Raw genomic sequence first — 27,183 nt, forward strand, 5'->3', positions numbered from 1 at the left:
TGGATAGCGGGTATCTTCAGTCGAGCACACTCTACTGTAGTTTTTTTAGTTGTTGTGTTATCGTTTCTGCTGTCTTCACACTCGTGTTGTGGAATTCGGTTTGCACAGTTGCTGTCAATGCAATCTTGTCAATGTTAGCCTAGACCTCGTCAGTTGACTCGTATTTTTCATTTAATCACATTTTTCGAATCTAAATCAGGTGCATGCCTTGACATTACAGCTACAGCTACCATATACAATGTAATTCTGCTAAATTTGCCCTTAACATAAATCAGATTATCGGGATGTTTCCAATTTACCACTGTAATCGCCATAAAACATTGAAATGAGATTGATATCTGACACATATCTAAAGAGAGTAAGCTAATTTTGCATCTCCCCCAAAAATAGTTTAGTATTTTCAAAGTTTATTGATTATTCCGATTGTGCTTCATAATCAGATTCACAGCGAACTTAAGTGAAGCAAAAGTAGCGATCGAGAACTTAAATCGATAATCGATATTTTATTTAAGTATCGCAAATTAAACTCTTTGGCACAATTGAGATTACCACTTATGATACATATGATACATAGAAATAGTGAGTAGGATAAAAGAAATATTTCTTGGGTCATACTGAAAAATACCAATAATTTTATTTGTAGAAATTTCATTAGTTCTTTGTTGAGCTCTTCGTGACCTTTCTTTTCTTTATTTGTGTTATTTATTCTCAATACTTATGGAATCCTATTCATTGTACTTTGTTCAAATCTTTAATAAATCGATATTTGAATTCATCTTCTGATTAATGGGTCTAGTCAAAATCTTCTATCATTCTTAATACCATTTTTTTCTTAACATTCATTCATAATATGTCTAGTTTATATATTCATTATTTGTAATCTTAAAAGATTCCAATATTCTGTTTCTAGTTTCGACCTTCAACACCTGCTTTAGCTTCAGCTTTATCTGTAGCTTTTTCTGTTCCCCGGATTGATTTCCGTTGGCATTCTTTCGATCGAAAAATACTTTAGGTTCGGTTGTTAACGGAGCAAAGAGCCAAACAGTGATTTGCTCATTACGCGCCATAAAATGCGTGCGGCCTGCGATTCGACTCTCTAACTGTCTGCCACAGAAGAAAGCGTTCCGCCAAAAAAATCCAACAACAACAAAAAGATAATAATAAAAGAAGACATCAAATAATACAACAACGAAGAAAAAAAAAAGTATCAAATGATATGAAATGAATCAAAAATGGAAACGCTTTGAGGTCATGCGGCATTTTCGTGTAATGTGTGGCAAGCATTTCAATAATAAAATCCGAAAACCGAAAACCGAAAACTCAATTAAACTCTGGTGCTATTACTGTGACGACTGTAACTGCGGTTGCGGAGGCGGTGCAAATGCGTTTGCCAACTACACATGGCAAATTGCTGGCTCGATTTTGGTGTCGAGAGTCCACCACACAAATGCAATTGACAGACAGAAGACAGAAGACAAGAAACAGCAGCGGCAGCAGAAGTGAGGTGGACAGCGCTTGTAGATAAGGTGGACAGCCCCAGAGATGGTAAGATTGCTGAAGGGAGAGAGGGGACGGGAACAACCGACAGTTTTGCGGTGTTTCATGTTAATGTTGAATGTCGAACTGTTGTTGGGAGTGTCGCCTCAGGCGTCTGCTTCGAATTCCACAGCGTAGACGACAGCCAACAACAACAACAATAACAACACCAACAACTTGGCTTGAAGAGAAGCACCCAAAAAGGGTTTACATAATCGAATGGCGAATTATTTATGGGCATTATCGTATGTGCTGCATTATCAAATGGATCAAGCGGATCACAAAAGCAAAGCGACCAAGACACAAAGTGAAGAGTGGAGGGCAATGTAAAGTTATGACAGGGCAGTCGAGGTAAAAAGACAATGAACTAACAATGGACAACATTGTTAACATGGCTCGCAGCTTAGGGGACGCATTCCAGCTGGCCAAATGCATGCGCCAATGTGTCAGGTGTGAGCGACGGGGGGGAAAGAGTAAGAGATGCGGGGCAGTAGGTGTGGTCGAAATGTGAAGAGAGAGAGAGAGAGAGTGTGGGAGTTTAGTTGTTGCAAAGATTTATTTCGATTAATTTCACAGATTTCTACAAAAGCAATTAAGCAACTGACATGGGGGAGAAGGGACAACACGTAGAGCGAAGCTCTGAAGTTTAAGCGAATTGAAAGATGAAGAAATAATAAAATTTGGAATCACTTACAAACATGGAAGAATCACAACATCCTCAACGTTTCCGCAGCTGAAATTTCATTCCACAAACTAAATTTGATAACACTTCTCTGCTTATTTAAGTTCGACATTGTAAAAATCTAAAAAATCAAAAATTCTTGGTCGTTTGGTGAAAAAAAATAGTGAATATATTACTGATAATCCCATTGACATGGAATTTCACTTAGATTCCGGTCGTGCCAACTCCATAAAAGGAGAGCTATGCTCAAAAGTTAAGCCCGCAAAATTTAAGTTACACTTTACTCATTTCTTGTTGCTCACAGTAGTACTTAATGATTGTTTGAAATTATTTGTCGATGCAATGAGATTGACATAATTCGAATCTTTCAGAAATTATACTATATACGAAATTATATTTCAAGAACTGCACTTTATATAAATTATAAAACAAGTCACAAAACATAATTATTCACTTCAATTGAAAACAAGTAAGAAAGCTCAACTGTGAGATACCCGCTACGTAATGTGAATAAAAGCGATGCAGTGCGCTATTAATTTGAAAATATACCAAATTAATATACCGCAAATATACTAAAAACATACCAAAGACTATATTTGGTATATTGATAAAGTACCACATTAAAAATATACTAAAGCGTACATAATATATTGATACCGCACTCAAATTATACCTTTAAGTTGAAAATATACCAAAATGTACTAAATATATACCAAAGACTATATTTGGTATAAGTATTGATATAGTAACGTATTCAAAATATATATCCCAGATTATCAAATCGCACTTTAACGCAATATGCAAATGAAAATTATATACCTCACTTAATAATTGGAATGCATATGAGACAAATGGTTGTGAACACTGCTACAGCAAAGACATGCACCCCCAAAGCTTTCGCATGAAGCTTGGCCGTGAGCTTCTCACCAAAAACTCTACTGCAGCCAATGCGCAAACCTTTCAGTTGGTAGACTGGAAACTCTACACAAAAGCCAACGAAGCGTTGCCAGATTGTTATTACCGTTTTTAAAACAAACGAAATGCGTATAGAAAATTGAGTGAAATTAACAATTAGTTGAATTATTTATTGTTCAAAATGTGTGAATTGAAATAAACAATGTTATTGAGTTGCAATTGTCCATAAAAAAGGCAAGCGTTTAGCCAAGACACAAACCCAGGGGCAAGTGCGCAGCTGTCAACGTTGCCGCCTGGCTGTCAGCTGATGTGGCAAATGGATGGCACCGAGCAGCGCAGCAGTTGATGGACGACGACGACGACGGCGACGGCGAAGGCGAGTCCTTTTAGCCAAAGGATGCTACGATATTTGCGCAGTTTGCGTGCGGTTTTCGGAGCGAAAGGACGCAATAGCGGCAACCAAAAACTAGAGAAAAATAATATAAATACAAGTTCAGCGCCACAACTTGACAGCGGCAACGGCAACGACAACAGTGAACGGTAATGGGAAACGGCAAACGGACGGATTCCAATCAGCCGTGAGAAAACACTTCACACTCCCTATCCCAACCTACCTACTCTCCTGTTCACTACACACTTCAGTCACCCCTACTCGAGACCCCAAACACTTCACAATTCCCATCCAACTATTTGAAAACGCCGCAATATAAAAAAAAGAGCATGAAAATTATTTTAATAAAATGCAAATAAATATAATGCAATCTAGTTAGATTTTTTTTTATTGAAATTTACGCGCGTTTTTTTTGTGTCGTTGTTGTTGTTGTTGATGTTGTTGTTGACCGCATTAATAACAAACATTTGAAATCGTTTCGCTGGGAAGAGGGTTCGTCCTCTGTTTGCTTTTGCCGGGCGTGTCGCGTGTGCACAGAACCTGTAAAAAAACAAAAAGAAAGTAACTAACCTATAAACGTTGTGTGCGCTCTTTTGTTTTTTTTTCTTTGTTGCAGTGGAAAATAATAACTGAAAACTATATAGGTATATGCGGTGTTTATTGTGATTGCGACACACGTGAGAATTAAACGGCTCTGCAAGGACCCTTGGATTACCTTGCGGGCCAAACAACAACACCAAGAACACAACCAGAACAGCACAGTAGAAGAAAACAATCAAACAAAGAGCAAGATAAAAAAAGGCGGCCAAGTGGAAAGAGTGGTGCAGACAAAACAAAAAGTGGTAAGAGATCAGAGCATATTATATACATATAACCCATAACAATTCCTCCACACAACATTTAATATTATGATTATTTGTCATTATATTTTGTGGCTGCTGCTTTGAAGTTGATTTTGCGGTGCTGCCAATGTTCTATATAGTAGATATTGCTCTAGTATTGCCATTTGCTATTGCTGCTGCGGTTGTGGCGGGTTTGTTGTGGCTCAGAGAGGGAGTGAAAGAGACTGATAACGATTGCTGATAGCTGCCCATTGGCAACCACAACCTTTTGCCTGTGGTAGGGGCAACTTTTGGTTTTGGAGGAAGCTGCAACCTTTTTTTTGCGGGTTTGGGAAGCAATGACCCATTGATGGGTCTCGGGCTCGCAAGCAAGTTCAAATCGAATCATTTGTAGGCTTTATATTTAATTTGCATGGCATTTTCACCCCCTCCTCTCCTCAGTCCCTCACTCCTCTCACCGCACCCAAGAAAACACAAAAGCAATAAAGCCTCCGCAACGCAGCAATTTAAGCAATTTCGACAAGTTTCTTATGCCATTTTCAATGGCTGTTTACAGTTCTTTTGCTCTGGCAAAAGTTTTCTTTTTTTTTCGTTAACTGTTTTCTGTGATATTTTGTTTTCATCTTGTGTTCTCGTCGTCGTCGTCATCGTCGTGTTTCATATATGAAAATTGCTTTTTGTGTGTGGTTGGGTGTGTGCTTTTGACACGACCCTAAAAGTATGCAATGCGAATTTTTACAAATGAGAAATTTTTACAGCCACTCCCGAAAGTATGCTATGCTTTTTTTCGTGTGCGCGTGCAAACCAAATTATTCAAATTAGTATTAATCAAATGTAAATTTCTGTGTGTGTGTGTGTGTGCGAATTTTTTTCTTGTATAATTTTTTTGCCTGCTTCAATGTTAAATGAATGTAATAAAGTAATTTGAATTGCATAAGAATGGAAAAGCACACGTGTTCACTTTAAATGCGTTAATATTTTATGCCGGAATATTTATAGAATTTGCAAATGAAATTTACGAAAAAAGTGGTCCATAAATTGCAATTGTTTGTACTGAAAGAATGTTAAAATGTTTAATTTCAACAATTGGCAGAAATATCTACACTAAGCAAGCGACGTCTAGACAATTCCATTGTCTCGCATTTCTATTGAAAAAAAATCCAGCTGCAAAGCAATTTTCTAATCAAAAATGATTAAATTCTAAGCGAAAATTCGCTGCACAAAAAAAAAAAAGCAGAGCTGTAAAAGTTGAATAAAGTTTTTAATATTCATTCAAGTTTTGAAATATGTATTTATGCTCGACTGATTGTTAATGCTATTCTCGTTGCTGCTGATTGCATGCTGAATAATTTTATTTATGGAATTTCTGAGAAGAGTCGTAAAGAGTTATGCATATTAAATGTATGCGAAATGCTGCCAGCATTTTCGGAGTCTAAGCACACACAATTTTTTGCGTAAATATTTCTAGAGACATTTCAATTGATTTACATTTGAATAATTTGAGGAAGTTGATTGAAAAATAAATAATAAATAGATAAATATGAATTGAGTTTTAAATACGAGTTATTTAATTCAAATTAAGAATAGTCTACGCATCAACTTTTATTCAAGTGACTTATTTTAATTTACTTTAGCAGTGTTAAGTTCTTTTTGCTGACGCAAAATTTCTTGCGAATATTTCTGAAGATGTTTCAATTGATTTTGCATTTGAATGCTTTGAAAAAATACAAATTCACATTGAAACACACATGATAAATAAATAACAATTAAGTAGATTCCAAATTAAAAATAGTCTTCACATAAATGTTTGTTATTCAGTTGACTTGTTTTACTTTACTTCAGAGCCGTGTAAAATTCTTTTTGCTGGTGCAAAATTCCAGCGCAAAAAAATTCTTCAAGTAGGCGAAATGCTAGCGAAATGCGAAAGCGGAACTCGAAGGTTCGAAGGGGGATTTGCTGGCATTATTTATGGTCGTTATTTTAACTTCATTCTCTTTGTGCTTTTGTCGTTGTCGTTGTCGCTAGTTTCTTTTTCATAGCATACTTTTGCGCGTCGTTGCATTACTTTTTATTGCACTGCAAGCAGCAGCAGCAGCATCAGCAGTGCTAGCAGCAGCAACAGCAGCAACTTTGTTGTTGTTTTGCAGCATATTTCGTTATTTTACATTTTATTTCCACTCAAGCAGAACTCATTGGAGAGCAAAGAAAACGGCGTGAAGTAAAGCAAAAAAATCGAGAGAGAGAGAGAGAGAAAACAAAATTGTAAAGAACGCGTTAAGTGCTTAAAGCAGCAGCAACAGCAACAGCAACAGCAACCACAATATTACTTATTTCATATTTTATTTCTTTATATTTACATTTTTTTTTTGTTGTATCTGCTGAATTTGTGTGCTCAACAAAGAGTACAAAGACGCCCGCCGGCAACAGGCAGAGCTGTGGCGCTGCAGCCGCAGAAAATGGCCGCAGTAGCAGCTGAAGTAGCAACAGAAATAGCGACAACAACAACCACAGCAATAGCAACAGCGACAGCAACAACTGCAGCAACATATTGACAAACTGATTGAATGAATGAGAAGAGCAGCAACAGCGGCGACGGCTGCGCGGATTGCTGAAGTTGTTGACGACGACGATGATGATGATGATGAAGACGATGAAGCCGAGCAGCCAAAACTACGACACAACAATGCCAATGCCAAGTGCCAACAACAAAAGCGGAAATTAAGTGCCAAAGGCAACGACAGCAACCGCAACGAAGCAAAATCAAAACTAAATTTACATAACAAAACAAGCAGTAGCAGCAGAAAGCACAGAAAACGAGACAAGAAGCATAATCAAAATATACAGCCGCAGCAGCAGCAACAGAAACTCAAGCAACAGCAACAGCAACAGCAACCAACAACCGCAACATGGCAATCGCTGCAGTGGGCAGCAGCAGCAGCAGCCATTGTGGGCGTGGCCCGGCCAGCTTGTGGTTGATTTGGCTGCTGTTGGCAGCACCAGCATATGCGGCGCCGGCAAAGACAGCAACTGTTGCTGAAGTGACAATAGCAGCAACAGCAGCAGCAGCACCAGCAACAGCAACAGCAACATCAAATGTAGCAACAGCAGCGCAACAGCTGCAAATAGGCGTTGAAGGCGATACGCCCACATTGATTGCAACTGGCAGGCAGCAACATGTCAGCCAGGCAACCACAAAAGCAGCAACAACAATCTCTACGACAACAACAATACCATCAACAACAACATCCACGACAACAACAACAACAACAGCTGCACCAGCTGCAATCACAACTGCGAGTCTGACAACAGCAACAAGCATTGCCAGCAACAGCAGCAGCACTGCAACAGCAACCATAGCAGCAACCTCCACAACTACAACAACAACAACAGCGAGCAGCAACCATTTGCCGGAGTCGGTGGTGCAGTTGCTCGATCTGGAAGTGACTGCAGCGCCACCTCAGAACAAAGGACACGACGGCCTCAAGCTGACCAAAAAAGAAGCAGCTGCAACAGCAACACTTCCACGCCACCAGCACGTCACCAGCAGCAGCAACAGCAACAGGAACAGCAACAGGAATGCTGCTGCCGGTGGCCAATGGCTATTTGGGACCCATTTTCATGGGCGAAAAGACATTCAGTGTGGTGCATCCACTAAAAAAAGCCGCAACCAGCACAAGAAGAGGAGCAACCAAAGGTGGATACGGAGTCGATTGAGTCGCAGCTGCGCGAAGGACGCATTGTTGAGATTCTGGCGCCAACAGCGTTGCTCGAGAGCAGCACAACAACAACCAGCAGCAGCAGCAGCAGCAGCCCGATAACTGACAGCAACAGCAACAGCAACAACTTGGGCAGCAGCACTTCAACAACCACCACAAGTCGCCCAATTTTGCCGCATGCAATGCTCTCGACAACCGTTTTCCAAGTGCCCGAACAGCAGCAACCACAACAACCGACAGCCGCAACAACAACCACAACCACAACAACAACAACAACAACAGCGAGCAGCACTCGCTTGCCATTTGTGGCTGCTGTTGCTGAAATAAGTGCGGTGCAAGCAACAGCACCGCGCACTGAATCCAAAATCTCCGACATACAAATCGAGGTCTACGACTCGACGGTGGATTCGATTGTGGCCTCCACGAATTTCCGGGATAATCAAGGCTATTATCCGTTGCCCCTGGAGCCAGCGATGGGCACCACAAAGCCACCGCCAAGTTCGCCGGTGGTGCAAGAGCGTTTCACCCAATACGTGATCGATCGAGCGGATGTCTCCACACAACCCGCTGAGCCAGGGATGGGAAAACCGGAGCCAGCGGCGATTGAGATACACATCAATGTGTCGGAGGCCTTTGGCAGCGAGAGCGAAGATCTCGAGTTCTCGTATCGCCAGCCAGCGAATAAGCCAAGCAAATCAAATGATGAGATACTTGTGGTCGAGATCATTGACAGCAGCACCGAGAACATTTCGTCGAGCGCCAGTTCCGAGCATTTGTTCAACTATCCGGGAGCATCGCAGCCACAGCCAGCGGTGAGGCCACCGCAAACGCAGGATGCAACCGACGAGCTGTTTATGGCGGATCGTGGCAATGGTTTGCCGCGACCACCGCATCCGCCACCGCCGCCACCGATGCCGCGCAAACCGAGCATCGATCGGGACTCCGATACGATATTCTATATCTCCAACACAGAGGTGAAGGTGGGCGAATCCCTGCCCACCGCCAGCAGCAGCAGCAGCAGCAGCAACAGCAACAACGAGCAGCAGCAGCAACGCAAACTGCAGCTGGAGAATCAATTCTTTCCGGCCAGCTACATTATGGAGCAACAACAGCAACAGCAGCAACAACAACAGCAGCAGCAACAGAAGCTGCAGCGTAGCTCCTCCGAGGACATTATACTTTCACCGCTTCACAACACCGCCGATGCGCTGAAGATATTGAGAAGTCCGGCCATGTCTGGGGATGGGGCTCCGCCCTTGGATGTGACCTATGTGGGGGAATCGGTCATTGAGGTGGAGCAACAAGCGTTACCCTCAACACAGCAGCCGCCGCTGATGGTCGCCAGCGTTCAACCGCAAGCGGACATCATTATACAGCCGGCGGTGTTGCCGGATCTGGCGATTGGAGTGCCTGTAATTGGTGAGCTGCCGCCACAGATTGAGCTCAAGGAGATCGACTATATGCCCGGCGAGCTCTTGGGCCAGAGTCAGGGTGGCATCTATGAGAATGACATCGAGAGTAATAGCTTGGGCATGGGCATGGGCATCGGTCAACCGGATCCCGATGTCATCGAGAGTTCCATTCAATACGGTGGGGATTTGATCGATGATGGCGCTGGCGGTGGCTTCGATGGCGTCGAGGGTTCGTATCCCTTCGATAGTCCCGCGCATCGCTTGCAACAGCATCAGGTCAACGGACATCGCTACAGTCATTTGCATCGCGAACAGTTGCCGGTCGCCGAGCTCCTGAATGCCACGTTGCAGCAACAGCACAACAACGACAGCGGCAACATCTCGGAACTGGGCGGCGCTTCGGCCATGGCACCGTTGCAGCATGGCGGAGCTCAGTTCTTCGAGACACACACCAGGAATCCCTCAATGTCGGAGCAACCAGCAGGTAAAAATGACAAGCCTTGACTTTCGCATTGATGGCGTATTAAAGTTGTGAGTGTTTTTCTCGTTGCAGGTTATTTCAATCTCATTGCTGTCTCGGTGGGTCTCATCATTGTTGTGCTCGCCGCTGGACTCTTGACCTCCATGTATTGTGCAGTTCGGTAAGTGAAAGGCATATAGTTCATAGTTGAGGAAGGTCAGAAGGGTTAAGGGTTCCACTTTGTAAAACACTGAGTGGGAAATAATAGACATACTATTTTCAATTACAATTGAAGTGCATTCTAAGATTTCGTGGAACTACTAACTTATGTAAACCACCAGGCTGATGTATGCTTTAATAAACATTAAGTTGATCAAGTACGTAATAAAGCTTTTAGGGAAAGACTACAGGCTTAGAATTGCCATTATAACTGGTCACTGTTTGTCGGTTGCTCTTGCGGTAAAGCTGAGCATCACGAATAGTGAGTGATCAGTGCAGGAAATGTTTCAAGTCCGATGTTAAGGAAATATTGGAGCATCTCCTCTGAGTAATTCCTTGAATCGCTGTGTCTAAACGATAATCGTGATGTTTTACGGGTACCACCTAAAGCCTGCGACTTCTGAAACGAAGCCTGAATATGCCGGTACAGCTACGGACCTCTACTGGTCTATGCTCCGCTTCTCCTAGGGCAGCCGGTTCTACCTAAACCTAAACCTGCCGGCTACATTAAAAATATCCTCAAATCGATAGAAGAAGACGACAATGCAATCATTGAGGAATTAACTAATTGGGAGTAAAGCTTCAGAACCCTTATTTACTTATCATTTTTGTCTAAAATCGCAAGATCCGATTTATCGTGTTCGCGTCTGTCTCCAGCAATCATTCAAATACTATTTTCGAGTGTTTTCTTACATGTTGTGGACTGAAGTCGCAAGTCGATTAAAATCCACCTTCGATTTATAGTTTCTTGAGATTGTCTTCTTTCTTTTTATTTGTCTCTCAAATACAATTTTCGTCTTGAATTCCTCTACTGCAGTTCCAATCGGTTAAATTGCTTCAATTTTTGCTAAAGGCGAGTCAGGGCTATTCCTTTGAAGCTATTCCTAAAGTGAAATGCTTTTTTCTCCCTCATATGAGGTATTCCTTAAACCCAATACTCTTTTTTCTCCTTGAGCAATTAAAGCTTAGGGTCAGTAGCTGTTCCTATCTTTAGCTAACTCTTCTGATTAAATGCTACACTTTGTGCTATAAGATACAGCTACTTTCGTCGACCTGACCTGCCACTTAATATAGTAGCCAGCTGTTCATTTCGCAGTATTCCTCTTAATTCCCAGCTAAACAAGTTCCGTTCGAAGACCCCTTTCAGGTTGCCTTCTCTCTCTTGCTTTTCCCTTTAAGTCAGCCTTCAGTTGTAAACTGTTAAGTCAGTAGAAGAGACAGAGAGAGAGAGAGAGAGAGAGAGAGAGAGAGAGAGGAGAGAAAACTCGTAAGTGAGTTAGTCTGCGTCGTTGTTTCAAGGTGTCTTCAGCAGCAGCACATAATAACCCTTCAGTGAGTGTCGAATCGGTTAAGTTGCAATGTCCTTCAAATCGAAAATAATTGCAACGCATTGCAGCTGATGCTCAATAAAAACATGAAACATGCCACAGGGTAATGTCAGGGGAGAAGCCACCACGAGAAACCGATGGATGGCAAGAGCAAGAGCAATATTAAGGGGCAAAACCCACGAAGAAAGTAAGTGTGAAAAGAAAGCAGAGTTGACGAGCGTGAGATGCCACGGGGCTAAACTTGAAGCTTGAAGCAGCGAAAACTGCCACACACAAAAGCAAAAAGAACGGAAAAAGACAAGGAAAGCGGAAGGGTGTAGCGGGGTTTTTGGTGAGGTGAGAAGAGGTTTTTTGTGGGGATAAAGGAAAGGAAAGGAAAGGAAAGAAAAAGGGCGAGAAGCTGCGGCAAAATAAGTAGAACGTAAGCGAAGGTAGCAGCTGATGTGCAGTCAACTTCAAAGTGCCAAAAAGGGTTACCTGGCCACGCCCACGCACACACACAATACGGACAGACAGACAGGATACACACACACATACATAATACACATGGGAGGCGTGGCAAATCGCATTTATCAGCTTCATTCTGGCATTTTATTTCTCGCAACGCCAACGGCAGCTAAATCTCTGACTTGTCGAGGTCGAAAGGGAAACGAGAGAGGGCAAGGAGAAGGGGAAGGGGAAGGGGAAGGGAGACGAAGGGTAGCTGGGTGGCAAAGCATGTGCTGTGACTGTGACGCAATGTCAGCACGCACATCCCTTTTTAGTGGGTGGCACGCTGCCATAAATCTCGAGCATGCCACGTAAATGGGAATTTGTTGCCGCCGTTGCTTTTATATGCGGCTACTAAATGCCAAACAAAATGAGAGGAGCAAAGGCAAAGTAGGGTGAGTGAGTGACTGAGTGCGAGTGCGAATCAGTCGAAAATGTTAGAGGCGCCACAAATCAACGCAACGCCCGTCGACAGACGTTTGCCGGAAGTTGCGGAAGTTGCCACGGCGACAGACACAGAAAGAGGAAAAGGGAAAGGGAGATGATGAAGATGCCAACAACAGTAGCTAACAAGGCAAAGGCGACGCGTCGCATGTTGCAAGCAGCAGCATAAAACGCCAAATGGCAACCGCAAAGCGTTGCCAGTTGCCACACACAAACACACACACACACACACACTTGGACAGCAGCTCAAACTCGACAAATGCGCAACGGAAATAAATTTCGCCTTGCCATTTTTTCTTTTGCTTCGTTTTCGCCTTTGCGGACACACAGAGAGAAGCGAGGCTAAAAGGAAATTGCACAATAAACTGTCGAGACGAGAAATTAGTTGTTGTTGCTACTGTTGTTGTTGTTGTGTCGTGCTTTCTTTTTTTTTTGGGGCAAAAGAAGAAACGCATTAAAAACGAAAGTACAATTTGAGGAGCTCTTAAGTGGAGACTGTGCGGTAAAGGGAGAAGTGCGTCTCATGTGCAACACCTTTTGAGTAATTTCATTTGTTTTGCTGCTGCCTCTTTGCGTTGCACAAGCCACGAGAGCACTCAATTCTACGGCGAAAGCTTTTAAATAGATGAATTGCCCACAAAATATACCTGCAAGTAGTTGGGCAGCACTTTCCTCCTCTCTCTCTCTCTCTTAAATGCTTTTAAAGAGATTGGCAACACTCTGGAGACCATTTCTGCGTTTGTCTGGCAACTCCATAAGCATCTGGACACTTGGGCAGTTGCTGCTGCCACTTGCAATTGCAGCTCTTCCCTTTCTCCGACTCTTCCCCCTCTTCCTTTCTCTTCTTTATGCGATTGTTTCGCTTACTTAAATACTTTTAAGCCGATTGGCAGCACTCAAGGGATACGTTTTGTATTTGTCTGGCCACAAGCAATTGCAGTTTGACAGTTATGAAAGCACTTCACTGCATCGTCTTTCTCCCTTTCTTTTCCCTCTATTCCCTATTCCAATCTAGCTGTCTTTGTCTGGCTTTCATTAGGGAACTGCGCTGATTTTGTTTGCCATCGATGGTCAGCACTTACTTAATTGCAATCGATCGTTACACAATTCAGTAATTCATTTGTTTGTGCTTCAACCATTAAATTCCTAAAATTTCACTGATATGGCAACGCCGTATATTTTAATATTAGTTATTGCTTTCACTTATTAGCATAATTATTTGCTCCTCGATTTGACTTTGTTCACTATTGCTGCTAAAATATTGAAAATCATTAAAAAAAAAAACAATATAAATTTTACCGAAGTGGCAACGCTGCACTGCTTCTTCATTATTATTGGCTTATAGATATGTGTGAAATGAAGAATTGGCTGAAATTCGATGAATATTGGCAAAAGCCAAATTTGAAATCATTAAAAATAAATGAATTCTAGCGATATGGCAACGTTGCGATGCACAATACGGTACATTGCTTCTTCCTTATCATTGGCTTATAGATTTCTGCGCTTTTGAATGAAGAATTGACAGAAATCCGATGGCTAGTGGCAATAACAAAATTCAAAATCATTAAGAACAAAATAAGCTGTACCGATGTGGCAACGCTGGTCTGCAAAAAACGAGAACTTGTGTAGTTCTTCTTCTTATAGATTTTAATGCTTTCTAATAGAAGAATTGACAGAATTTCGATGATTATTCTCTCTTTATATTTAGAAAAATATTTGTAAAATTGAAGCAGATGGGCAACTCTATGGGAATGGGAATTTTGCAGCCTTTGGAAGAGCTGCCTCAAAGTAGGCAACACAATTGTGAATTTCTTGGGGGGATTTCGTCAACATTTGCAATGCATGGCATTTCATAAATATGTTATCTCAATATTTCCTACTTACCATCTCAATTTCTTTTAACTTTCTTCCACTTTCTCTCTCTTTTTCTCTCTCTCTCTCTGTCTGTCTCTGTGTGCTCTTTGTGTATTTTTGCAGTTATTTCTTGAACAAGAATGCGACTTCGAGTGCCGCTGGCGATGACAGCGAACAGGGCCAGGGACAGGACTCAAAGCAAGAGGTAAGTGCCCAGATTGTTGCACAAATGATGATGAACTAGAACGTCATAATGATGGGCAGCATAATAATAATGTAAATCGTGATGAGGAAGAAGAAGATGGTGCAGATGTAATAGAAGAAGAAGAAGAAGATGAAGAAAAAAGGAGTTGAGTCGAAGGTACGCAACACAAAACTTCAACTGGGAAATTTAAACGCAAATGCCGTCAAGTGTCTGAAAGTTTTGTTGGCAAGCCGCGTGCACCACAACAGCACAACACTTGCAACTGCCGCCCCCACCCCGCCCTCGCCTGCCACACCCCTCAAAGAATGTTGCGTAGCATTTTTCGAATTTCCAAACGCAATTTGATTGCCATAAAAGCTGAGCTAAAGCTGCAGCTGCATTTCTCTCTCTCTCTCACTCTCTTGCTCTTGCTCTCTTCTGATATCTTTTGTCTGCCTTTTACTCTCATTGTGCTTTCCAGTTGTCATCGGTGGCTGCCTCAACGCCTGTGTCGCAGCACAGCAGCAATCGCGAGAGTAATAATCCGCAACTGGATTGCAAACAGAATCCGCAGCATCCAAATGCCGCCCTAATACGCTCCATGTCGTTGGCCTTGGCCAGCGGCGTGCAACGCATTGAGTTTCAGTTTGAGGCACGTGCCGAACAGCAGCAAACGCCGAGTGGCACCACAACGCCCTTGGCCACGCCCACATCGACATTTGCCGGCGGCTTTGCATTCAGCGGTTCCGTCACTAAGATGACGCTCAAAGATAATCATCTCATTGTCGTCACTGAAGAGCGACACGTAAGTCCATCCATCCATCATCCACAGACCACAATCTACAGTTAACAGAGTTGTCGTTGCTTTTAACAGTTCACTGTTAATTGCTTAACATTCGCTGTTAACTTAAGCGTCGTTCTGCACACGTTTTTGTCTGCCTGTCTTTGATGTCGTCCCTCCTTTCTTGTTCTCTTATTTGCTCTCTCTCTCTTTGTGTCTTTGCTTGCACCCTAGGGTAGCACAATGCCCCTTCAGAGGATCACACATAAGTAGGTGTTGTGCTGGAACTAGTTCAGTGAACCAGCAAATAAAGATTGCTCCTAGTTTTGAGATTAACTTAATTAGTATTATACTGTTATTGTAGAGTACTTTTTATTTATCATGTTTTACCAATGTACTAAACTAGTTCCAAAAGTAACGAAGAAAGTACTGAACGTAGGTGTTGTGCTGGAACAAGTTCAGTGAACCAGCAAATAAAGATTGCTCCTAGTTTTGAGATTAACTGTTATTGTAGAGTACTTCTTATTTATCATGTTTTACCAATGTACTAAACTAGTTCACAAAAGTGAAGAAGAAAGTACTGAACGTAGGTGTTGTGCTGGAACTAGTTCAGTGAACCAGCAAATAAAGATTGCTCCTAGTTTTGAGATTAACTGTTATTGTAGAGTACTTTTTATTTATCATGTTTTACCAATGTACTAAACTAGTTCCAAAAGCAAAGAAGAAAGTACTGAACGTAGGTGTTGTGCTGGAACTAGTTCAGTGAACCAGCAAATAAAGATTGCTCCTAGTTTTGAGATTAACTGTTATTGTAGAGTACTTCTTATTTATCATGTTTTACCAATGTACTAAACTAGTTCCAAAAGTAAAGAAGAAAGTACTGAACGTAGGTGTTGTGCTTGAACTAGTTCAGTGAACCAGCAAATAAAGATTGCTCCTAGTTTTGAGATTAACTGTTATTGTAGAGTACTTCTTATTTATCATGTTTTACCAATGTACTAAACTAGTTCCAAAAGCAAAGAAGAAAGTACTGAACGTAGGTGTTGTGCTTGAACTAGTTCAGTGAACCAGCAAATAAAGATTGCTCCTAGTTTTGAGATTAACTGTTATTGTAGAGTACTTTTTATTTATCATGTTTTACCAATGTACTAAACTAGTTCCAAAAGTAAAGAAGAAAGTACTGAACCTTGTTGTGCTGGAACTAGTTCATTGAACCAATAAAGCGAAAAAAGCGTAAAAAAGATAACTCAATTAGTAGTATAATGTTTTTGAAGAGTATTTTTTTATCACGTTTTAAAAATGTACTCAACTAGTTCACAAACTTTCTGAACTAGTACTCAACTAGTTCACAAGCTGACAGTAGTAATGAAAATATAACGTTTTACGTATTTCATTTGAGTAGTTTCATACAATATTAATCTTAATTCAAATTATTTTGTCAAATGTAATAATTTGATTTTGTTTCAATCTTTTATTGTATTACTGAACTGAACTAGTTCACAGATATTCTATATATTATATTTTAATTCGTGATTTGAACTTATTAAACCTTATCTTTCAAATATTAATATATTCTCAATCGTAATTTGTACTTTTGAAACCAGTTCAAGTTAGTCTCAACTCTTTCATTGAATTCGTTGTAAAATACAATTAGAAAAAAGGAATTTAGCTAGTTAGTGAAATATGAATCCCAACATGTCCTTTATATTAGAATCCAGTAAGCGTAAAATATAATTGAGCTTCAGCTATGAAGATGCAGCACCTACTATGTAAATTCCTACCAAGGGGTCTCTTGTGTTAAGTGTTGTATAAGTGTAATTCATTCTCTCTCTCTTTCTTCCACACACTGATTTGCTTGCCTCGTAAATAGCTTCTCGTAACTTTTTGTCTGTTTTTCGCTCTGTCTTTCTCTTTCTAACACACACTAATATAAATGTAATACACTTTTTTTTGCTCTGGTCAATCATGTTGATTTGATATTGATGTTGTCGTAGATTTTGATTGATTCGATTGATTCAATGCTATTCATATTGTGTGTATTTGTGTGTGTGTGTGTGTGCCTGCTCTCAGCTCGTAAGCAGAGACAATCGTCTCATTCTCTTACTTTTTTCCCTTTTTACGAGCTGACTCTGTGAATATTTGTGTCTGTTATTTCTCTCAATGTCTTTAGTTGTTGTAGTTCCCTTACAACTGAGTAAATTTGTAAGAAATTCAAAATATTTCCAAGTGTATACTATAGTTGTCTCATTCTTGTGCACCCTTTTAAATGACACAATTGTCTGTCTCATATACACCCAATATTAAACAATGCATTTGCCGTTTAAATAATGTCTACTTTGATGACTAAATATCACATTAATAAATTTCAATTCACAATTGTATGTTTCGTGCCGTAATAAATCCCAGTGCATACTATAGTTGTCTCTTTCCTGCGCTACCTTTTGAATGTTTGTGTCTTTTCATCCAATTTTAACAATGTTGTCTTCTTTGATGACTAAATATCACATTAATCAATTCCTTTATATTGAAAATTGTATGTTTCTTAACCAAATAATTCCAACTGCATACTATAGTTGACTCTTTCCTGCGCACCCAAATATCTGTCTCTTTTACACCCATTTCAATGTTGTCTACTTAATGCTACAATTGTCTCTTTTACACTCAATATTAAGTCGTATGTATTTGCCTTTTAAATTTTGTCTACATTGATGACTAATTAACTAACATTAATCAATTCGAACTGTACATTTATCTCGCTGTCTCTTTCCCGCTTGTTCACCCTGTCAACACCCTGCGTGGAACGCCCTGTGCCCATTGACTTTAGCTACTATTTGTCAGACAGTCCTCAGGCAACATATTTCTCCCTCTTCCTGTCCCTCTCTCACTCTCTCTCTCTGCCTCACTCTCTCTCTCTGTGAAGTGTAAATGTGCCACAAGCAAAGCAAATGCAAATGCAATTTTCAACACTTTCCGCATGGCAGGCACTCGATTTGTCTCTCTACGCTTCGCTCCAGTTGCAACATCCTGTGTGGCAACTTTCACTCTCTCTCTCTCTCTCAGTCTTTGCACTTGTTGTTCTTGATGTTGTTGTTGTCGTACTTGATGTCGTTGATGTTGTCGCTCTTGTTGTTGTTGTTGTTCTTGTTGTTTTCGTTGTTGTTGCCTGCTGCACCTGCTCTCCGTGCCTTATATTTTTTTCTCGTTGCCTTTTGGCTCATTTGTCTCACATATTTCTTCTCGCAGGATATTTCGCGCAACGCACGCGAAACCAAAATGCACACAGACAAGGACGGTGTCTTTGTGGTGGAAGTGGCACGTGGCATCGACTCCAAACAGCCACCCGATAGTCCAGCTGCAGCCGCTGCAGCAGCTGCTTCCGCTGACATCACCGAGCTGCCCTTTGACACTTCGAACAGCAATGGCGGGCTGAAGCAATCGCCGGCGGCTTTGGAGAATCGCTCGTTGCCACCGAATCACGAACAGGTGCAGATCCATGCACCGCCCAGCGACTTTACCAATCCCTTGCCCACAGGTGGAACAGCAGCAGCTTCCGCTGCTGGTTTGCATCTCATTGAGGAGGAAACACTTGCGGCCGATGAGGAGGCAATGATGTTGCCCGAGTCTCAGCCATTGCAAGCCACGGCTGCCACGGGTTTGTCGCAATCGGATTTGAGTTCCACATCGTCGAGTGATTCGAACAAACGTTACTCGTATGGCAACCAGGAGCTGTATGTCATCGATCAGCCCGGTTATGTGACTAATGCGCCAACGGTGATTAGCATTCCACTGCTGGTCAGCGAAGAGACAGCAGTTGAGGAACAGCAGCAGCCACAACAGCAATCGCCAGAGCAACAGCAAAAGAAAGAGGAGCTAGAGAAGCAGCTTAAGGAGCAGCAGCAGACTACTGAGCAAAGGGAGCAAAGGGAGCAAAGGGAAGACAAGTCAGAGATGCAAAAGGAAGCAAAGTCAGAGTTGCAAAAGGCAGCTGAGGAATTAGAGCAGCCAAAGGAAGCAAAGTCAGAGCAGCCTAAAGGAAAGCAGTCTGAGCCTAAGAAGGAGCAGTCGAATGAGCAGGCAAAGGAAGCAAAGTCAGAGCAGCCTGAACCTAAGAAAGAGCAACAGATTGAGCTGACAGAGGAGCAGACAAAGCTAGCATCGCCAAATGACATTGAGCAGCAGTCAGAGCTGAACATAACTGACGCAGAAGTCAGAACTCCGAAAATGACTGACGAGCAAGAGCTAGAAGGCAAGACAGCAGAGGACAAAGAAGTTACTGAGGAAGCTCCTAAGACAGAGACACAAGAAGAGAAGCAACAGGAAACTTCTGAGATAGAGACTCAAGAGAAGAAGCAACAGGAAACTTCTGAGATTGAGACATCTGAGGAGACGTCAAGAGAAGCGCCAAAGGAAGAGAATGAACTGGAAACTCCGCAAAAGAATGAAACTCAACAACAGAATGAACTAGAGACTCAGCAAGATAAGAAACTGGAACTGATTCAACAAAAGCCTCAAAGCGAAGCAGAGCTGCCAGCAGAGGAGCAACCGAAGCCAGAGCTAATTGGGGAAGCCGAGTGTAGCTACGATAGTTTGATGAGTCTGCCGGAACCGCCGACAAACGAAGAGATTATGAACGAGGAGCTCAACGATTACGCGCTAATGGAATCGAATCAATTGGATTCGCTGCCACCGCCACCGCCACCGCCGCCAGCAGCAGCAGCAGCAGCAGCCGTGATCAATGACAATGGTCACAATAACCATAAGGAGCTGCCACCTCTGAGCAATGGGAAGTCAGATCAAGGCGGACCAGGAACAGACGCAGAGCCATCGACATTGACGCCACCCGCCTCGCCGCCAGCATCGCCAACAGCATCGGCCACAGCATCGTCAACAGCAACAGCAACAGCAACAGCTTCGCTTTGCGGTGGCGGTGCTCTCAGCAATGGCATCCATGCGGTGGCTGTCAATGGCAGTTAAGAGCAGACCGACACACACAAATTGATGATGGAAGGAGGGAAAAAAAACCAAAAAGGTAAGCTCGAAATGAAATAGTGCACTACATTTTAAGAGGATGTGTTTTTTTTTAATATTGCGTGTATATTGAGGATGCGAAATGCAAGAAAGGCATTCAATTCGCCGCAATCCTTTCGCGCCTCAATGAATGTTTAGGCTAGGCTAAGGGCAATAGGCTGGCAATAAGCCTAATCTATGATAATACGAAAAGAATACAACCAAATATTTATATTAATAATAATGATATACTATTTCAATTTTTCCACTTAACTGTTTGTTGATTTTCAAAATATTGAAACAAAAACAAAAATCACAAAAAAAAAACAAATGATAATATTTAAGAACAATTCAAATTCCGATTAATATAAATAAATCATAATTAATTGTTTGTCTATTTGCGGCTGGCGCCAAATCCCCGAAAAAGAAAAAACAAAAGAAGCGCTGGCCAACACTGCTATTTCAATGTCTATCTACAAACTACGAAAACGAAAAAACATTTGAATAAATATATATGAAAAAGAGAGAAACAACAAAACAAATAATAATAATAATAACCACCCTCTACCATACCATAGAGCTCTCCCCACCTCCCCGTCACAATGTGGTATAATCGTACGACATATTCAACAAAAACCAAAAAAGCGAAAAATAAAATACCGAAACGATACGAAAAATCAGCATAAATACATATATTCTATAATAACTATGAATCTACATACAAATAGATACATACGAAATTGCGAACGAAAAACCAATTCATAAATTTAATTCCCGCAACTGCAGTCTCTTTAAAATGATCTCAAACAACCTAAACTACGCCAACGTGCTCATTGAACTCAGCTAACAAAAGTCGCTTAGCTTGCTAAATTGGCACAAAGACTTCAACAAGTGTTGAGAGTGAAAAACTTGAAATCTTTTTGAGATGCAAACACACTAATGAATTCATTTATTATAGAAACAATAGAACTACAACTTAAATGTAGTATTCGTAGCATCAACATCATTTTTGAAATCGAAGTGAACTTAGTTAGCTTACGCGTTTGAGCAGTAGAACTTTTTTTATACAGGCTTTTTGAAATCCACTCGCACACAGACACACAGAGACACAATTTCGTATTTAGTACGGCAACTAACCCAATGAACTCAGTTATCTTAGCAGCTGCGCAGTTGAAATTTGGTATGTAGACTAGAATTGGTCATGTCAAGCAAAATGCAAAATCTTTTTGAAATCAATGCAACAGTTTTTTCGTTAGATAGACAGAAAGCCAAAAGTCGCAAGCGGACATAGCGCATTTACAAGTCGTGCGATTGCGACTTTATAACACCGATTTATATACATATATATACTTTCAAACATTTATTTAACGTGACAAGTAATCAAATGTGCCGAAATTTACACAGAAGAAGAACAACAACAACAACCAAACAACAACACACACAATTTACAATAACAAATTTATACAATATACTTATGAACTTTACTTATACTACAACATACAACTGAGTAAAATACAACTTGTGTAATCTTTTAAGCAAAACGAAAAAAACGAAAAAAACAGATAATTAGTAACTAGAAAAATAGTTTCACATACTAAACTAAAATACAAACAGAAAGAGGACTTCAAATTCAAAGTAATTAATACGAAAAAAAAAATGGAGAAAAAACATTAAATATTAACTATATATGAATGTACTATGTATGGCTAAGATAAACAATTAAATGAACAAAACGAAGAACGAAGATAAAATTGAATACTTAGTGAAAAGCAAAATCAAATAAATGAATTATAGACGAAAGATTAAGATCGAACTCTTTAAATAGTCGTAAAATCGAATATTTATTAAATGCAAGTCAAGATTTCAATATGAGAAAAAACCAAATTGATAAGATTATAATAAAATAATATAATATAATAAATGGTAAAAAATGATAGATGAAAGAATAATGCGTGAACTGCAAGTGACGCGTATTTTATACAAGTAGAAAATTCTATGCAATACCCAAAGGATATAGCAAGTTATATATACACAAGATCGGTTCAGATCGGTTGATTTTAAGTTTCTCTTTAAGTTTCTCAATTTTCTCAATTGTTGATTCCGATGATTGTTTCAATTGTTTTATTGACAATTTGTTTTTTTCTTTTGTTGTTTGTGTCTTTCATCAGATGCAACAACGAACGATGAATTATTGGATATGAATATATATATATATATATACAAATATGAACTATAATACTAAAATATGAAATACTTATATAATCATACATAGAACTAACTCTAAGCGAGTGTAGTTAAACATTTTTTTTTGTATTAAGAAACGCCAAAAAAAGAATATTACGAAAAACCCAAAATAAATTATGAAATGATGAAAATGAAAATGCGAATGCGAATGGAAAACACAGAAAACAGAATAAGTAAATGTGATTGTTATTTAACTTAAGTTACGATTAAATTGAATAATTGATATGTGTGTGAATGTCTGTAAGGTATGCCAAAAAAACATATATATATAAATATATATATATATATATATATCTATATATATATAGCCAAGAAAATAGCCAAAACAAAAAAACACACGAATGATGCAAAACGAAGCCCAAGAATGGAACAGTAAAAGCTGAAAAACATGAATATGGTAACTACGCGAATGTAAGGCTACTAAGCGAGCATGACATAATGTCAACCTGCGATCGGAAAATAAAGAATAACATGAAATTCAATATTAAGCATTCAACCGTGTTTTATTCAATGGAAATCAAGCCAACACAACGACAACTGTTCTAAAAAGTAAGTATTGAAGCCTTCAAGAATACAAAGCTCTGAAAATAGAAATTTGAAAACGTCTTTTTGAGAATTAGCGATTAGTTAAACTGAGTAAATAAGAAAGAAAGATACAACCGAAGGTTCTCTACTAATAAAAGCAAAACAGTGAGGTAAAGTCTTAAAATATACCAAATTAATATACTGCAAAAGTACTAAAAATATACCAACAGCTGCATTTAGTATATTGATATAGTACTACATTAAGAATGCGGTATTATTCGTAAAATATAGCAAATTGATATACCGCAAAAATACTAAAAATATACTAAAGACATTATTCGGTGTATAGATACAGCTCTACATTCAGAACGTGGTATTATTCGTAAAATATACCAGCTTTATATACCACAAAAATACTAAAAAAAACCGAAGGCAATATCTGGTATATAGATATATTTCTACATTCAGAATGTGGTATTATTCGTAAAATATACCAGCTTTATATAACACAAAAATACTAAAAATATACCGAAGGCAATATTTGGTATATAGATATAGTTTTACATTCAGAATGTGGTATAATTGGAATAATATACTAGATTTATATACCAAAAAAGTACTAAAAATATGCCAAAGGCGTCGTGTAGTATATTGATATTGAACTACATACAAAATTCAGTATTATCCACAAAATATACTAGTTGAATATGCCGCAAAAATATATAATGGGAGTCATACAAATTAGCAAAAATAGAATACATATCTACATCTCTTATAGTCACTGAGATCTAGGTGTTCATACGGACGGACAGCCAGACAGACGGACATGGCTTTAACTTCTTGTCTGCTGACGCTGATGAAGAGTACAAGTATATATACTTTATAGGGTCACACATAGGGTCATGTTATATAATATCCTTTTACCCTATGGGTAGCCTCTATAACAACTGCTAAAAGTACTCGTAAGAATGAAAGCCTTAAAGAAAACAAAGCTCTGACGCCTTCTTGAAAATTAGAGCTGAGTAAAAGTGAATCAACAACACAACAGTCACGTTCTAATAGAATATATAAACAAAATATTTATATTAATAGTTACTGCAGAAAACTAAGTGCATGAATCCTGTTAAATGAAAGCGTGATAAGTCTAGAATACACAATGCAAAAACATTTAGATATATGCCAGTTATTTGTACATAGATGCACTTGTCAGGCAACTGAGCCATGTTAAAGGCTTTGGCTATGAGCCTCAGACAATCACGATGTGCTTCATCTTCAAAGTTGTTTGTGCCATTTTGAGCTAGAACTACACGACTCAACTTATCGTAGAGTGAAGTGAGCTGAGCATTCGCTGAGCAATGCCAAAGTGCATGATACACACAAAAGCGCTGTTAAGCTCACAGAACAGAAGAGAAGAAGGTGAAGGCAGAAGGTTGTGTGTGTTGCTGCGGCTGCGGCAACATGTGTCAACATCGAGTGGGTGATGCAAACGCTGGGACTTGCTCCACTTTGCGGCTTGGCGAGCGCAGTTCGATGGATCGGCGCTGGGGTATCAATAAAATTAACAAGCCCTTAACAGCCCACTTAAGCGGCTTGGGCCCATAAACTCGTGAGCGTAAGTAAACGAGAGTGAAATGGGGCAGCAAGTGACAAGCAGAGAAAGACAGAAAGAGAGAGAGAGAGAGAGAGAGAGTGAGAGATGAAGGTAAAAGAACAGCTTCATATATAGCTGACTGCCGCAGGAACAAGCACAACAAGCTGAAAGCTGAAAGTGTGGCACAGTTGATGAGGCAGCTAGCATGGCCACCATCATCGTCGGAGCAGCCATTTGGAACGCGGCAGGATGAACGGCGGGGTGGCAGCAGAGAGAGGTTGACTCGGTCATGTGGCCAGCGTGGAAAGTTGTCTGTAAAATGCTGCAGTTTAGCTGCACGTTTTGAGTTTCAACTGACAGGCGACACCCACAAAAGCTTCCACACATCAGGAGAGAACGAGACTGGGAGACTGAGAGTCGGAAGCCCGCAGGTTGGCTTTTTTTTTTGAATGCCCTAACTCGAGGTATGTACATTTAGTTAGTAGACAAGTTGTTGAAGACAAATAACAAAACATTCCAAAGGTTTGTTTACACATAGTATTATAAATTTCTATTTCTTTCATATTTGAGTTTTAAAAGCATGTTTGTTTTTCTACACTAAAAAATTTGAATTTTTATTTTTTAAATTTTAAAGACGTGTTTGTTTTTCTTCAGGAAAAATAATTAAATAATGTACTATATATTATATGAGGAGTTGAAAATTCGTATTTCCAGAAGGACTCTACGTATACTTAATATTGTGAAATACTAGACACATTTACCACGGAAAACAAATATAATTGATTTACATTGCGTTATCAGCTGACATATTTAAATTGTATGCGGTAACTGTGCGCATACGTAATATGCAACTATTTGTATACTTAATTTATTTACGTATACGTAATATAGAACTCAGTATTAAAATAGGATTCCACGTATACTTTATTTGCTTCAAATAAAGTGTGCATATTTAACAAACGAAACTAAGCTTAATAAATTTTCAGTGTAACGCTGCGAATACTTAATATTCTGAAATAATAGAAAATTTCACAAGTTATATTTAAAGTTATCAGCTGGCAAATAATACCAACCAAAATTTGAATTAAAATAAGATTACAAGTAACTGGAAATTTCTAAAATATCTTAAACTTTCCTTAGTGTTAAAAACAATAGGTCAAACATAAATTTTATAACAAAAACTAAAAACTTGCAATTCAGATTTGGTTTATGTTTGACTTGAAGTAGAATTTCTCCCTTATATTTAACAATTTTGAAACTTTCTTAGAACAATGAGTTAAAAATTCATTTTTTGACAAACAAAATAAATCGTGTAATTTAAATTTGACATAAATTTAACTTGAAAAAGAATTTCTTTTTTATAGTTTTGCATTTGAATATATATTTAACGAAATAAAACTGCTGAAAATAACGAGTTAAGGAATTCTTGTTTGGATTTGATTCGAAATTTTACTTTCAATATAATTTAGCTGAATTTCTCACATATATTTAGAAATGTTTTTTTTAGATTGTTGAATATATATTTGTTATTTTTCAACTTAATTGCTTTGCCTTTGTGTTACGACTGCATTTACATATCTCTAGCCTCTAGCCTCGTCTGAATTTAGGTTATTTTGTAGTTTAGCAGCGAAGCTTTTGCTTTTGCTTTTGAGTAAGTGTATTGTCTGCTTTGGCTTTACTGGCGCCCAGTTTTTCTTGCTTTGCTTGTTTTTAATTGCAGGGCAGCTCGTGTTGCTCCCATTTAGCCAAACCTCAGCCTGGCCTGGCCCAGTTGAGAAGCAGCCCCCAACCCCAACGCCCAACCTCAAAACCCTCAAACCCCGAAGTCCAATGCTCTCATGTCTCTCATTGCAGTTGTGTGCTCATTGCTGGGCTTTAACTTTTATTTCTATTTTTACTAATTTTAAATTGCTGTCGCTGCGCGTTGTGTAAGCAAAAAGGGGCGTCGTGCTGGGGCGTGGCTAGTGTATGTGTGTGGATGTGTGTGTGTTTTTGTGTGCTTGACTTGAAATTTTAATGAAATGCGCTCGCGCTGCCAACGTCGACATTTTATTGTCGACCATTTTGGCGCGTGCATTTCAAATTATTTTTAATTGTCAATTTCTGTAGTCAGCTACGTGAGTGTGCGTATGTGTATGTGTATGTGTGTGTGCGTTTAGGCTGTGGCCAGTGGCAATCATAATATTAATGCCACGGGCAGTTGATTAACCGCAAACAGGCAAAGCGAACCCAAAACTAAAGGCAACAGCAAATGACAACACAGCAGAAGCATCGAGAATTCATGTTACATAATTAAAATCAAATTAACTCACACACTGACAACAGCTGCACTCACACACACACACACACACACACGCACACCTGCGAAGTAAATAGAACAAAAAAGAGAGAAAAAAAAAGAACAAACTCTCACATATTGCGTTGACATTTTTGGAGCGCAATTTGTGGCGGCCGCGAAATGAAATTGACATTTGGTCAGGCATCAGCCATTTGTGCATTCAATCAAGAGCAAATACAGAACACGCCGTTATAAGCTGCCCTCAAATCAGCTGCTGTCGCTGTT

The 27,183-nt window shown here is 39.7% G+C and overlaps 1 protein-coding gene across 1 annotated transcript; it reads left to right on the top strand.

Annotated features, from left to right (window-relative positions):
* The first annotated feature begins 3,563 nt into the window (after positions 1–3,563).
* Positions 3,564–22,989, top strand: LOC132796021 (uncharacterized). The gene is given in 8 exon segments (XM_060807031.1): positions 3,564–3,673; positions 4,141–4,366; positions 6,768–7,857; positions 7,859–8,020; positions 8,022–9,978; positions 10,048–10,135; positions 14,412–14,493; positions 18,497–22,989. Coding segments are annotated over 6 exon segments (4,605 nt in total). The 5' UTR covers positions 3,564–3,673; positions 4,141–4,366; positions 6,768–7,272; the 3' UTR covers positions 20,228–22,989.
* The last annotated feature ends 4,194 nt before the right edge of the window (positions 22,990–27,183 follow it).

Source organism: Drosophila nasuta, chromosome X, assembly GCF_023558535.2.
Source record: "Drosophila nasuta strain 15112-1781.00 chromosome X, ASM2355853v1, whole genome shotgun sequence".
In the NCBI taxonomy this organism is placed as follows: domain Eukaryota; kingdom Metazoa; phylum Arthropoda; class Insecta; order Diptera; family Drosophilidae; genus Drosophila; species Drosophila nasuta.